The sequence below is a fragment of the Felis catus genome, chromosome C1 (assembly GCF_018350175.1).
Source record: "Felis catus isolate Fca126 chromosome C1, F.catus_Fca126_mat1.0, whole genome shotgun sequence".
NCBI classification, from domain to species: Eukaryota; Metazoa; Chordata; class Mammalia; order Carnivora; family Felidae; genus Felis; species Felis catus.
Genome location: NC_058375.1, coordinates 215,334,951 through 215,348,486, shown reverse-complemented (window position 1 = coordinate 215,348,486; position 13,536 = coordinate 215,334,951). Strand labels below are relative to the sequence as shown.

The 13,536-nt window shown below is 46.8% G+C and overlaps 1 protein-coding gene across 1 annotated transcript in view; it reads right to left on the bottom strand.

Annotated features, from left to right (window-relative positions):
• Positions 1-1,901: 1,901 nt before the first annotated feature.
• TRPM8 (transient receptor potential cation channel subfamily M member 8) overlaps positions 1,902-13,536 on the bottom strand; it is a 95,985-nt gene continuing 84,350 nt past the window's right edge. The window contains exons 24-26 of the mRNA XM_006935704.5: positions 12,703-12,736; positions 8,202-8,294; positions 1,902-4,423 (exon numbers count right to left, since the gene is read on the bottom strand). Coding sequence (XP_006935766.1) covers positions 8,244-8,294; positions 12,703-12,736 — 85 coding nt within the window. The 3' untranslated portion in view covers positions 1,902-4,423; positions 8,202-8,243. The remainder of the gene's footprint in view (positions 4,424-8,201; positions 8,295-12,702; positions 12,737-13,536) is intronic.

The following is a 13,536-nucleotide window of genomic DNA, read 5'->3' as shown; positions in this document are numbered from 1 at the left end:
AGCCTTCTCCAATGCAACTGACCTATGTCCAGACCACCCACGTGGCCAGAGATCCAGACACCATCAAGCCCCCAAGATGGACATCCCAGTGACCGAAGGGAAGAAACCACCACCACGGACCCATAATCTCAAACCCTGTGACTTGAATGCGTCACACTCACTGGCATCTAGAGCTCTTTGTACTCCAGAGGCTCTGGATAGAGGGTGTCTCGTGCCAAGCTCCCCTTTTGCCTTGGCTCCGACATGGAAAGGTTGTTCTTTTTTTTTTTTTAAACTTCTTAAACCAAGGCTAGGGCTGGAGACATAATTGGTTTTCGAGAAGCATCAGTACAAAGCTTGTCCTTCGGTGGAAGAAGCCATCTTGTACTGTTTCATTTACAGTTAACCTACATAATCCTAGCAGTGATATATGGGGACCTCATTACCCATTTTTGTCTTATTTACCGTAGGCAAGAACTTCCCCCACTAGGTAAGCGATGTTTGTGTTGTTCCAGAACTGGGGCTTCTCCGTTTCCTTACCTCTATCAACAGGGGCACGGACAAGTCCTGGAGTAGAGGAGTTCACGGACCAGTTTAGACTTCGGCTGACTTGACCAGGATCTTCTGCGTGCTCCAGCCCTGCCGGTTGGGGGACCTGAGATCCGTTTGAGACCTGGGTACAGTCAACAGCCAGACTTGGCAGGGACCCCTCTTCCTGTGCTGAATCTGGAGTGTCCTTGCATTTCGGGAGGCCTAATGGGTCACTTCACCCCACAGCCCCTTCCGACTGGAGCACCTCTTCGGCCACTGCTATCGGAGGGATGTTTCCATTTAGGTGTCACAGAACAGACATTTGTCTTGAATATCCTTTTTTTTGCCCTCTTAAAGCGAGACTAATTTAACTCCAGTTTGGCTGAAAACTTCCTAGGGGAGAAAATTCGGTCTACTGGTTTGGTATAAATGGACATGAAACTTTTTTTTTTTTCAACGTTTATTTATTTTTGGGACAGAGAGAGACAGAGCACGAACGGGGGAGGGGCAGAGAGAGAGGGAGACACAGAATCGGAAACAGGCTCCAGGCTCCGAGCCATCAGCCCAGAGCCCGACGCGGGGCTCGAACTCACGGACCACGAGATCGTGACCTGGCTGAAGTCGGACGCTTAACCGACTGCGCCACCCAGGCGCCCCGACATGAAACTTTTTAAAAGTAAAGATCATTGTCGAATTTCGTGTGAAGCTAGTGTCACCCTATTTTGACTTTGTTGTTCAGGCCAGGCATAAAACTTTTTTTCCCAGGAGGTGGAAGGATTTTAAAATTTTCTATACAAAATCATCCCCCCACATGCAAAGGGCCGTGTGTTTTTATAAATACAGTAAAACCTTGGATGGCGAGCAGCTTGTTCTGTGAGTGTTCCACAAGACGAGCAAACATTTCTAATAAATCTTAACCTGATAAACAAGTGAATTGTCTTCGATGCGAGTAGTATGTGACACCGAACGTCACATGATCATGACTGAGCCAATGGTTCTTGAAATTCGCTTTGATATACAAGCGCTTTGGATGACGAGCATGTTTCCAGCATGAACTATGCTTGCAAACCAAGGTTTTACTGTCTATAACTCAATAAGGAAAGAATTAGAGAAGCCACCGTTTTATTTCTCTTCTCGCCATGTGCATGTTTGGTCATTGTCTTACGCACTGTCTCAAATTCCCCTGGTGTTTTGTTTTGTTTTGCTTTGTTCTGCATAGTGTTGTGTCTACCTAAGGAGCTGAGCTGACCTTTCCACAGAGAGGCCCTGGAGTCTAAAATGATCAGGATCATTCACTTATTTGTGTCTTCTGTTACACTCGTGTCTCTTCTTTGTGTCGACAATAAAAATCCTTACTGCTTTCTCAAAAAAAAAAAAAAAAAAAACACAACTAAGTAATTTCATTTTATTCTCACCGTCGATAAAATGACCAAAGCAACACATGACAGTTCTTCCTTGTTATTTAATTCATTTACACACTCATTTAAGCCAAGTTGCACGTTACCAGCAGTGGGGCACAGGACAGCAGCTCAGATTAGACGCACGTTCCGTACCTGTGCTATTTCCTACACCTTAACGTGTTAGAGCTACACCTAACGTAACGACTTTGAATACGCAAAACTCACGTAGAGTGGCGGTGCAAAACCAGCTAACAGACAAGCCGAGCTGAAAACACTCAGCCAGTCCTTCTCTAACACCGGTGGATTTTGAGTATCTGTCCAGGTTCTCTGTCACGAGCGCCAATCGGAGACGTTCTTGTGCTGCTGATACTGATGGGCATGTAGACGTCTCTCTCAAACTAATAAAAACATGGGCAACGGACATAGGAATCTGTGGGCAAATGCATTTTAGCGGGTCCACTGATAGTTATGCTAAATTTGGTCTTATGAGAGGTTTGCAGTGCGATTTCCTGATTTTATTCAAATTCACTACTCGAATGAGGGTAAGAGGCCAAGACTGTTTCTCCCCGCACAGTGGTATTTATCCAACGTGCCACACACTTTATTTTTTCCCGCCAGCACAGAGAGGACATAAATCTCTTCTTGGTGGCTTCAGAAAAGGCAGATATTCCAGTTGCCATAGTGAAACAAAAGTAACGTTCTCCCACTAACAGAGAAATGTTTGAAAATTCCACTCATTGGCAGTTTTCGCCACTTAAATTTTCCATCTACTTTTAGCATCCAAAACCATGAACCCATCAACCCTTTTGAAGGGGATTCCCCTTTAAGCCATCAATAAAGTTTAAGTAAAAAATAAAAGTATATAATAAATAAAAATAAAAAATAATACAGTCATTCCCATATATTCGTTCCTTGCCAGCATTCTGAATGTTGTGAGTAATCATTTCAACTAACGCCCAGACAAAATGATAAAACACTTTTGGGGGGGTTCGTGCTTTTGTAGTTTTTCTAATTAGATGATCTTTTAATAGCTTCCTTCTACGATTTCCTTCTGCAGCCATTGAGTTTATAGTGTATTCAAAGCGGGGAAAACTAATTCTGGACATTTAAAGTGCCTTATGTCCTTTGAGCACATCTTTTGGGCAAAGACACCACCCCTTGCAGAGAAAGCCGGAATGAGAAGTGTCTGATAAGATCATCTCCCCAATTCTATACTGATAACTCCACTACCTGCGATATTCATAGAAGTATGTGGGTTTCTGCCTAAACTAAGGGTTAAATATAATGTCTTATGTTAAAGAGTTCTAAGTTCATGGATCTTGCAACTTAGACGAAAGTTAATAACTCCTATTTGCTATACAATTATGAAAAAAGCCCCGTAAATGGTTTGATCATAAATACGCACTCCTGGGGATCCAGCCACGGGAAAATTTCCCAAGTGCAGGAAAAGATTCACACGCCAAGATGCCTGTCCCACTGACCAGTTGGAAACAGCCTTCAACGACCGGCGTTACGGAAATCACCGGAGGTTGTATATTATGCCATTATTCACATAATGTTTTAGAAGACCAGGAACGTAACAAAACATCCTTGATAAAATACTCGGTGAAACAGCTTATACAGAATCGTGTATGTAGTATGATGACATCATGTGCAATTTTAAAAGATAGATAAAACATGCATAGAGGAAAACAGATTTGGAAACGCCTCCTAAAATGTTAGCAGCGATTATCTTGAACCACTAACAGGAGTATTTATAGTCTCTCTACTTGTCTGTGTAGTCTGAATTTTCTACAACATCCATGAATTATCTTTACCGGGAAAAGAAGAAAGAGGAGAAAGAGCCTCCACTGAAAACAGAATCAGGGGTACCTCTTAAGGTCCCATTTTTGGGTGATTATTCACACCGTTAAGAATGGGGGGCTCCTGGTGAGGGTAAGAGGGCAAGACGTTGCTACATCACCTCCGCTGAGAGAGAAAAAGCATAATGAGAAGTGAGAACAGTCTTTCCTGAGCAGAGGGGGCCCCTCTTGTCCTGGCAGGTTTTAGAATCTGCCCTGACGGGGGAGACTTTTTAACGACACGCCGACTAATTAGTCACATATTCCCAAAAGGAAAATAGCCGGGGATCAGTTGAGTTAAACAAACCAACCGTCCAGGAGGGAACGCACGACTGGGTTCTTCTTCCCGGGAGAGATATTCTGCAACACGCAGGGGTCAGAAGTAGGGAAAGCGAAGGAAGATGGGGGGGTTCAGGATCATACTCCGATCACACAGCAAGTCCGCGGGACCGAGACTCAGGAAGTAACTGGGCAGCCTTGAGGGGAAGCTCTTCCTTAGTGCCCGTCTTCCTGTGTGAGCCCAACCACACGTCCGTTTCTCAGATTTGAGCACACTGGGGTGATTAAAGCCATCTACTCGGTACCCCGGGCCTGAACAGTTCTTACTGAGTCCTCAGTAACAAAACTGTTCATCAGCACTTGACTTTTTCCCACGTAGATTTCTGAGATCACCTGTGAAACAGAGAAGGAGCACCGTTTTAGGAATGGATTTCTGACTTCTGTTCTCAGGAGACGATGTGCTTCTAAATTCACTGGTAACGTACTGGTCATGGGTCCAAATACACTTCCAAACATGGATTTTCTTTTGGTACTGAATTGGCTACCAGACCACTTTCTTTTTTTTCTCTTAAACGTGTGAGTTCTGACCAGTTTGCCATGAGGACACAATGACCACAGGTGAGTGACAGAGGTTCAGCTCAGCCCAGGTTAAGACCCAGAATGGTTCTGAGTGCTTTATTCGCTGAGTGGTTTTCCACTAATAAAAGGATGAATTGAAGGAGCATCTAGGTGGCTCAAGTCGGTTGAGCGTCTGACTCTTGATTTGGGCTCAGGTCGGGATCCCAGAGTCACGGGATTGAGCCCCGCGTCGAGCTCCACACTGGGCGTGAAGCCTGCTTAAGATTCTCTCACTCTGGGGCCCCGAGTGGCTCGGTTGGTTAAGCGTCCGACTTCAGCTCAGGTCACGGTCTTGCATTAGTAAGTTCGAGCCCCCGCGTCGGGCTCTGTGCTGACAGCATGGAGCCTGCTTCGGATTCTGTGTCTCCTTCTCTCTCTTCCCCTCCCCTGCTCACACTCTGTCTCTCAAAAGTAAACATTTAAAAAAAAATTCTCTCATGTTCTCGCTAATAATAAATAATTTTTAAAAATAAAAGGGTGAGTGGAAAATAAAGTTAAAAACTGCAACAACTTATTGAAATAAAGTTTTGTCGTGATCCCCAAGGGAACGTCACATTCTTTCACTGACCTAGAATTTCGATGTAGCAAGGGCAAGGATCAATGGATTATTGTGTAGGGATCAAACCACTTCCAGTGACTGCCTTTCCCCCACAACCCTCGGGTCCTCAGGTCCACTCTAAGTGTAAAGGTCTGAGAAAACGAATGGCTTTGCGCTGTCCCCAGTTCTCAATTCCTTTCAACCTTAGTGTGTGACAAAGGAAAATAGCTGTACAGCCATCTGTTGATTCTGTTCCAAGTTACTGGATCAACTTGGGGATGGAGAGCCTAGACGGTCCAGTTGGTGAAGACCTGTCCCTACCAAACCCAGTTCACTCCCACCTGCAGCTGCATTCTCTTTCCTTGCCCTTCCCCCCAAAAAGATTACCGCCACCCCCCCCCAGAGAGAGAAGTATAGAGAGACACTACAAGAATAATGCTTTAGGGGTACCTAGGTGGCTCAGTCGATTGAGCGTCTGACTTCGGCTCAGGTCATCATCTCACAGTTCGTGAGTTCAAGCCCCGCGTCGGGCTCTGTGCTGACAGCTCAGAGCCTGGAGCCTGCTCCTGCTTCTGCTTCTGTGTCTCCCTCTCTCTCTGCCCCTAACCCACTCACATTCTGTCTCTGTCTCTATCAAAAATAAATAAACATTAAAAAAAATTTAAAAAAAAAGAATAATGCTTTAGCAGCATGTAGATGGTTGCCTATAAAATTACATTTTCAGTGAACTTCAAAAGGATATGCCAGATAGACAACAGAAAAGAAAAGAAAAAAGAAACGAAAGAAAAGAAAACGGGTCTTATATTGAGAAGAAAAAAATAGGGGCGCCTGGGTGGCGCAGTCGGTTAAGCGTCCGACTTCAGCCAGGTCACGATCTCGCGGTCTGTGAGTTCGAGCCCCGCGTCGGGCTCTGGGCTGATGGCTCAGAGCCTGGAGCCTGTTTCCGATTCTGTGTCTCCCTCTCTCTCTGCCCCTCCCCCGTTCATGCTCTGTCTCTCTCTGTCCCAAAAATAAATAAACGTTGAAAAAAAAAATTAAAAAAAAAAAAAGAAAAAAAAAGAAAAAAAAAAGAAAAGAAAAAAATATACAAAAAAATTGGGCACGCCAAATTCATTGTTTCTAAAGATATCAGTGGTGATGAATTTATAGGATTTCTGTTTTCTCATATATTCCTCTTCTTCTTTCTTCCTTCTTTTAATGTTTATTTATTTTGAGAGAGAGAGAGAGAGAGAGAGAGAATGAGCAGGGGAGGACAGAGAGAGAGGCAGAGAGAGAAGCAGGCTTCATGCTGCTAAGGCTCTATGCCTTTCCGATTGTACGCGACATGCCGTCTTGCTCTAACAAAGTCCTCCATATACGATCCATAATTGTCAGAACCCAAGGGAAAGTATGGAGTGACCAGAATTATTGAAAGGAGCCTAACGCAACACAATTTCCCCTGTAACACAATCCGCAATGGGAAATTTTACAGTGGAAGTGTTTAATGCACAGCCTGTAATCAGTGTCCGAGCCTCAGCACAGATCCTGACACAGGACCTCTCTGAGAAGTTCATGGGCACTCAGTAAACAGTAAGGGAAGGGAGGGAAGGGAAAGGAAGGAAGGAAGGGAGGATGGAAGGAGGAAGAGGGAGAGGGAGTCAGGAAACCTTAACTGCGTTTCCATTCCTCGCAATACACTTTCTCAACAAATTCTAGTCAAATGGAATCCCCACTGCTGTTTTTTCCTATATCTACACGTTAACATTTTAACACTTAGGTTCAGAAGGTGGACAGGTCATGGAAACACAATATTAAAGCAAACGGTAAGATCACGGAGCAAAGCCTTGGGTTCAACTGCCAGTTCCCTGAATTACATGTTTACCGTGCAACTGAGCTATGGCTGAAAAGCCTTGGATGGCTCACTAAAACATTTGTTGGTAGGAAAAACATGACCAGCACACATTTGTCTATCCCACAGCAATACACATGTATAGTGTATAGTGTATCATGAGAATAAGGTACACATTTTAGGCACTGATCCATAAAAATATCCATAAAAGAGAATTAAGTAGCAAGGAAAAATGCCAAGTCTTGAACGGGGGGGCCTTGATTTGATGAATGCCAAAAGAGCTACACGGTTTGTAAGTAACTTTTGGAGATTCAAAAGGACATTTGCACCCTATCGCTGCCAGCGCTAACCTCTGTGGCAGAGCATCACTGATGGAAAAGTAATGTGAATCCAGGCTTCGCTTCTTCCTTCCTATATCCCTACGTTGTTTGAATTTTGGTAACAGTGCATCATTTTCAAATCTGATGACACAGGAAAATAAAAGAACCGAAAAAAAATATCATGATTTTATTTTATTTATTTATTTCTTAAGAATAATTTATTATCAAATTGGCTAACATACAGCGTGTAAAGTGTGTTCTTGGCGCCCGGAGTAGACTCTCATGATTCATCACTTCCATACAACACCCAGGGCTCATCCCAACAAGTGCTCTCCTCAATGCCCATCCCCCGTTTCCCCCTCTGCCCCACCCTCCCCCCCATCCACCCTCAGTTTGCTCTGTGTATTTAAGAATCTCATGGTTTGGGGGCGCCTGGATGGCTCGGTCGGTCAACCGTCCGACTCCGGCTCAGCTCATGATCTCACGGTTCGTGGGATCGAGCCCCACGTCGGGCTCTGTGATGACAGCTCGGAGCCTGGAGCCTGCCTCGGATTCTGTGTCACTCTCTGTCTCTCTCCCCCTCCCCTGCTCACGCTCTGTCTCTGTCTCTCAAAAATAAATTAATGTAAAAAAAAAAAAAAAAAAAGAATCTCATGGTTTGCCTCCTTCTCTGTCTGAAACTATTTTCCCCCTTCCCTTTCCCCATGGTCTTCTGTTAAGTTTCTCAAAACCCACATATGAGCAAAAACATATGATATCTGTCTTTTCTGACTTATTTCACTTAGCATAAAAAAAATCACGATTTTAAATTAGCCTTAAAATATGTAAATTTTCAGAACAAAAATATAACCCATTAAAATGACTTACCTTGCTGTAATTAGATTTTTCTCCATTAGAGTCCATGAAGTTCTATTTGATTTTATTAGCAATCTCTTTCAGAAGACCCTTGAGATCATTAATCTTGAAAGGGGAGGGAAAAAAAAGTAGAACGGTCTTAAGATGAATTTTCCAACTTTCAATTTTAAATTGTGACTTTTCCATGAAACAGATGCATATACCAAATAGAAAGTATGACACATCTTAGCACAGAGTGAGTAGCGTGTGATATGGACCCTGTCCACTGCTTACTTTCCAAAATCGTGTCACTAGCCAATACTCATTAGCACCAATTAGTGGGAGCTTTTCTCAAAGGTAAATCAGAAATGGTTCCCACGTTGAAATGATAGGTTTTAACAACACAGGGAAATAATGTGTAGAGATAATAATGTCATGTGCGATGAACACTAATAAAATTATAAGATACTAACAAAGTTTCACTCTGACAGAAGCATAATACTAATAAAAATAATGTGATATAATACTAACGAATCAAGTTTTTGCAAAAAAAAAGTGTCCACTCCCACCAAAAAAGTATAGATTGTAAAACAATTTAAGTAAAAGGCAAAATAAAATTACTTTCAATACATGCATCTTTCGCAAACTTACCGCACAAGACAAAGGAAGCTTGTTCTTTTTTTTAAAATATTTTTTAAAATATTTATTTTTGAGAGAGAGACAGAGACAGAGCACGAGCAGGGGAGGGGCAGAGAGAAAGGGAGACACAGAATCTGAAACAGGCTCCAGGGGCCGAGCCGTCAGCGCAGAGCCCGACGCGGGGCTCCAACTCCTGAACTGTGAGATCATGACCTGACCCGACTGAGCCACCCGGGCTCCCCGAATGAAGCTTGTTCTAAATTACATGCCACATCAGCGCACTCGATAAAAGCTTGCGTACTGGGGGATAGTAGAAGGGCTTTAATAAGCTGTTCAAAGCGGAGGCCAGATTCCCAGAGCTTGCTCGAGGAATAAGTGATGATCCCTAAAGTTCTCCGTGGTTGGAAAGGAGAAGATTTTTTGGTTGCTCAGAAGAGGAAGGCACAGGATCCAAGAGGGAAGAGAAAGGGGAGGGGAGAGGGGAGCAGGAAGAGAAGGGTGGAGAGAGGTAGTGGAATCCTGTGTAGTTTGAGGGCTCCCTGGGACCCACCCAAATTCTCCCCAAACCTACAAAACTCATGGTGTCGGTGGGCTTCTGGTAGGAGCCGGCAAAGGGGCTGAGCTCCCCGGCCAGGGGCGTGAAGTGGACGGAACCCGCAAGCTCTTCTCTGAGGCCTGCCCGAGGGGGCGGACGGCCTTCAGCTATGCATTCAGTTCCAAGAGACTTCCCCAGCCCCCACCTCGCACAACCCCGCGGCTCAGGCCCACCGTCCCCACCGACAGTGTCACCGCCAGGCCCTCGGTCGTCAGGAGGCCTCGGTCCCCAAGCAGCCTGGGCCGCGGGAGACAGGTCAGCCTGTCCGGTCCCCTGGCTCTCCCGATGACCTCTGACCCAGGCCTGGTGGTGACCAGGAGACCCGAGGCTCTGCCCCTGCCCCTCTCTCCCTCCAAAGCCACCCCAGGGGAAGCCACGAGGGAAACAACACGACAACCAAGAACAGCCTGCCTTCTCCACACACACAACACCCAGACAAGGCCCAGCCGCCTCTATTCCCAAACCAGACCGTCCAAGCTGCTCTCTGTGGCCACCCCGAGGGCTCGGATTGGTCTTTGAAAGCATCCGCCAGGCACGTCCTTCTCACACTGAGGCTTCCGCTGCCCAGGAAGAAAATCCAGCTCGAAAGAGGCAGGTTCCCACACAGGGCGGCCCGGCCACCCCCGCTTCCTCCCACTCAGAGCCGTGCCTCGTTAGCTGCCCGGAACCCTCCGTGCTTCTCTGAACTTGGGACCTTCACAGCTGCTGACCCGGCCCCCTGCTGACGCAGACACGGGCGGCCTGTGGGACGCGTGCCGGATACTGCATGCAAATCATTGTCGCCGTCGCATCCCGCACACCTCGGCTCCTACGACCAGCCCACCCCACAAAGGATCCAGTCGTGACATTTGGGGGCCACATCTGCTTTGATGGCACTTAGCCCCGAGCCTGGCACGTAGCAGGGGCTCCTTCAATATTATGTGCTATGTGACCTAGGCACAGAAGCAGCAGACGACATATTTAAACATAAAAATACATGAGGTAGGAAAGCGAATATATCATTTACGGATACGTATGCTATTTATTACACATTGTATGTCTAATATAAATCCTCAATCTTAGAATACTATCCCCTAGTGCTCCTTTCATGTATTCTCTTAAAATTCCCTAAATTGTCTGTAGTCTTTAAAAAATATCCAGCAGGGCACCTGGGTGGCTCAGTTGGTTAAGCATCCGACTCCCGGTTTCGGCTCAGGTCACGATCTCGTGGTGCGTGAGTCCGAGCCCAGCGTCTGGCTCCACGCTAACAGTGTGGAAGCTGCTGGGGATTCTCTCGCTCCCCTTCTCTCTCTGCCCCTCCCCTGCTGACGATGTCTCTCTCTCTCAAAATAAACTTTAAAAAAATGTCCAGCACTTTTCTCTTCCCTCCCCATTGATTATAATCCTGATACACGTCTTCGCACGATCACCCATGCACAGCCCTCAAGTCCAAGAAAACAGGAATCTTCCCAGCCCCTCAATTAGCAACAAACAACACAACTTCAGAAGGAGAGCAGCTGTAACAAAATACACCATCGTGTGATAGCGTGTCCCCAAAGATGGCGGCCACCACCAGTTCCTTTTGGCCCGCACGCAAGTGCCGCTCTCACCTCAAGAGGTGGGTCACGGAATCCGGGCCAGCCTTGACCGCTTTGATCAATAGACTCTGGTGGAAATGACATCATGCCAGGTGGAGGCCTAACCTTCCGGAGCACTGCCAGTCTTTGCTTCCTCGCTCTTGGAAGCCAGCAACTGTGGACCAAGGGGGACAGCCCCAAGACCACCGTGCGGCGACAAGCCCAAGCCACAGGGATCAGATGTCACACGTGGGAGAGAAGCCACATGGAGGAGCATAGGGGTGCCAAATCCTGGCCTCGCCACCCACTGAATCCAGCCCGATAAATCCAGCCGCGCCCACAGGAAGCGGAACCGCCCGGCTGATGAGCCCCCAGACTCTTGACCCACAAAAAAACACGAGCCAAACAAAATGGCTGCTGGGAGCCACTGAAGGGTGGGGGGGTGTTTGTTACGCAGCAGTAGGTAGCTAAAGCAAATTGTGACGGAAGCATTTGATTGTCCGCACAAAACAGGCCATCATCCGGAGCAGTCGACTCCAATGTTCACAGCTGGCAGTTCCAGAGAAAGGGAAGACGAAGATTCCGGAGGAAGACAAGAGCTACTCTGGGGGACCAGACACAGACACACCGTCCAGTCAGGACCTGTCAGGCAGGTGACCTGCCTCGCATCAGGGGCGCCCCGGTGGCCCAGTCAGTTAAGCACCTGACTCTTGATTTCGGCTCAGGTCATGATCTCACGGTTCGTGAGATTGAGCCCCGTGCTGGGTTCTGCGCTGACAGCATGGAGCCTGCTTGGGATTCTCTCTCTCCCTCTCTCTCTACCCCTCCCCTGCTCAGGTGCTCTCTGTCTCTCTCTTTCTCTCAAATTTAATAAACTTTAAAAAAAAAAAAGAATTCTGGTGGTAAATAACACATAAGTAACCCCCAAAATTTGAATTGGATAACTTCTCATGTAAGAGCTCTATGAGGGGGTAGCTTTTGGTCATTTCTTCACTCAATAAACATTCATTGAGACCCTAGCGGTCCAGGCAGGGTGCTGGAGAGTCTGCCTTACTCGATGGGGTACCGTCTAGCCACCACACGGCATGGCCCTGGGGCAGAATGTGACTGCCGTCATCCAGGATGCCGTTCTCAAAATACCGTGATAAAACACCAGGTGTCATTTCCCCCACAGAGCCTACCAGGGATCCGGTACTTATGAATCAGTGGTAATGTCTGCTAATCCTAAGTCACAATCTCCGGCCACCCAGCTCAGGGCGGATGTGGGCACACTCTCCCCACGCCTAATGCTCACGTGTGTCTTCTTGCATTCGCGATGCCCTTCCAATTAAATAGCTAACAAATTAGAGCAGCATCGAGGACGAGCACAGAGGCTCACAGCCTCCCAAATCACTCTTCTGAGCCTCGCTGGTGTTTCTGTAACTGCCGGCATCTTACACCTGCTTTCGCAGCTGAGAGAAAGTGCAGAGGGGACCCTGGGTCAGACAGACACAGGAGACAGTTCAAAGGTCGGGAAATAGGACTTGAGCACACAGGGGGCTATCTGAGAAGTCACTCCGTTCCAGCCCCCAGACCTTGCACGCTGAACGAACACGGAACAGGGTCACTTCTATCTTTTTCTCTTTTTTTTAATAATTGACTTCTTTTGTTTTCAGACCACAACCACTGGCCTCCCGCTGAAAGATCAAAGACAACACAGATTTTAAAAAAAATAATGTTTCCCAAACTATCATCAGAACTATACCTTTGTATCCAGCTGTCTAAACCGATGCCTCATTCTTCAAAGACGTTAAAAGAGAGAGAGAGAGAGAGAGAGAGAGAGAGAGAGAGAACAAGAGAAGGGTGGGGGGGAGAGAAAAGGCTATTAGACTCCGTTTTACAGTCTTTTAAAGAACAAAACACCAATTGTTTTCATTTTCAGCTAACTCCGTGTCAGTTACGTCCTCTTGCCGACACCCACACGAAGCGGGATCCCACACTCACCCCCGTCAGAGGTACAGCATACACATGCTATCGCCACTGGCGGAGTGGTGGAATCTGACCTGTAAGGTCCCCCCCCACCCCACCCCCGTTCCAGAATCAAGATCTCGGAGACCAGGAGCCGAGAAGACCTTAGGGCATCTGCCTTGTCACTCAGAGAAAGAGCATGCCATCCATCCCACGTAACAGCTGGGTTGAACTCGGCAAAGGGATTGGTTGTGCTTCTATTTACTCTTTCTTCGTTAGAGTGAATTTTGAGCCATGTTTGGAGCTCTCAGGAAGAGTGACATCATCGGACCGTTAGCCACGTTAACCCGCATAATGAGAAGGGCACCGCTCCTAGAGGCCCTGCATGCCCTTTACTTGGGGACCGTCTACGGATTTAGCTGTGACGTATCTCATTCTATGGCATGTTTACAATGACTCCATGCAACTCATAACTGAGCTCCAGGACTTCTCAAGGACAGCCCGTAACGGACCCACCAAACGGTCTCCCGTTCTAGTTCTTCATCACAGAGACAGGTGTGCGTCACCTGTGAGATGATGCCAATTGCCCGCGATGGGTGGGTGGGTCTTCCCAGAATCCACCTCTGCAACC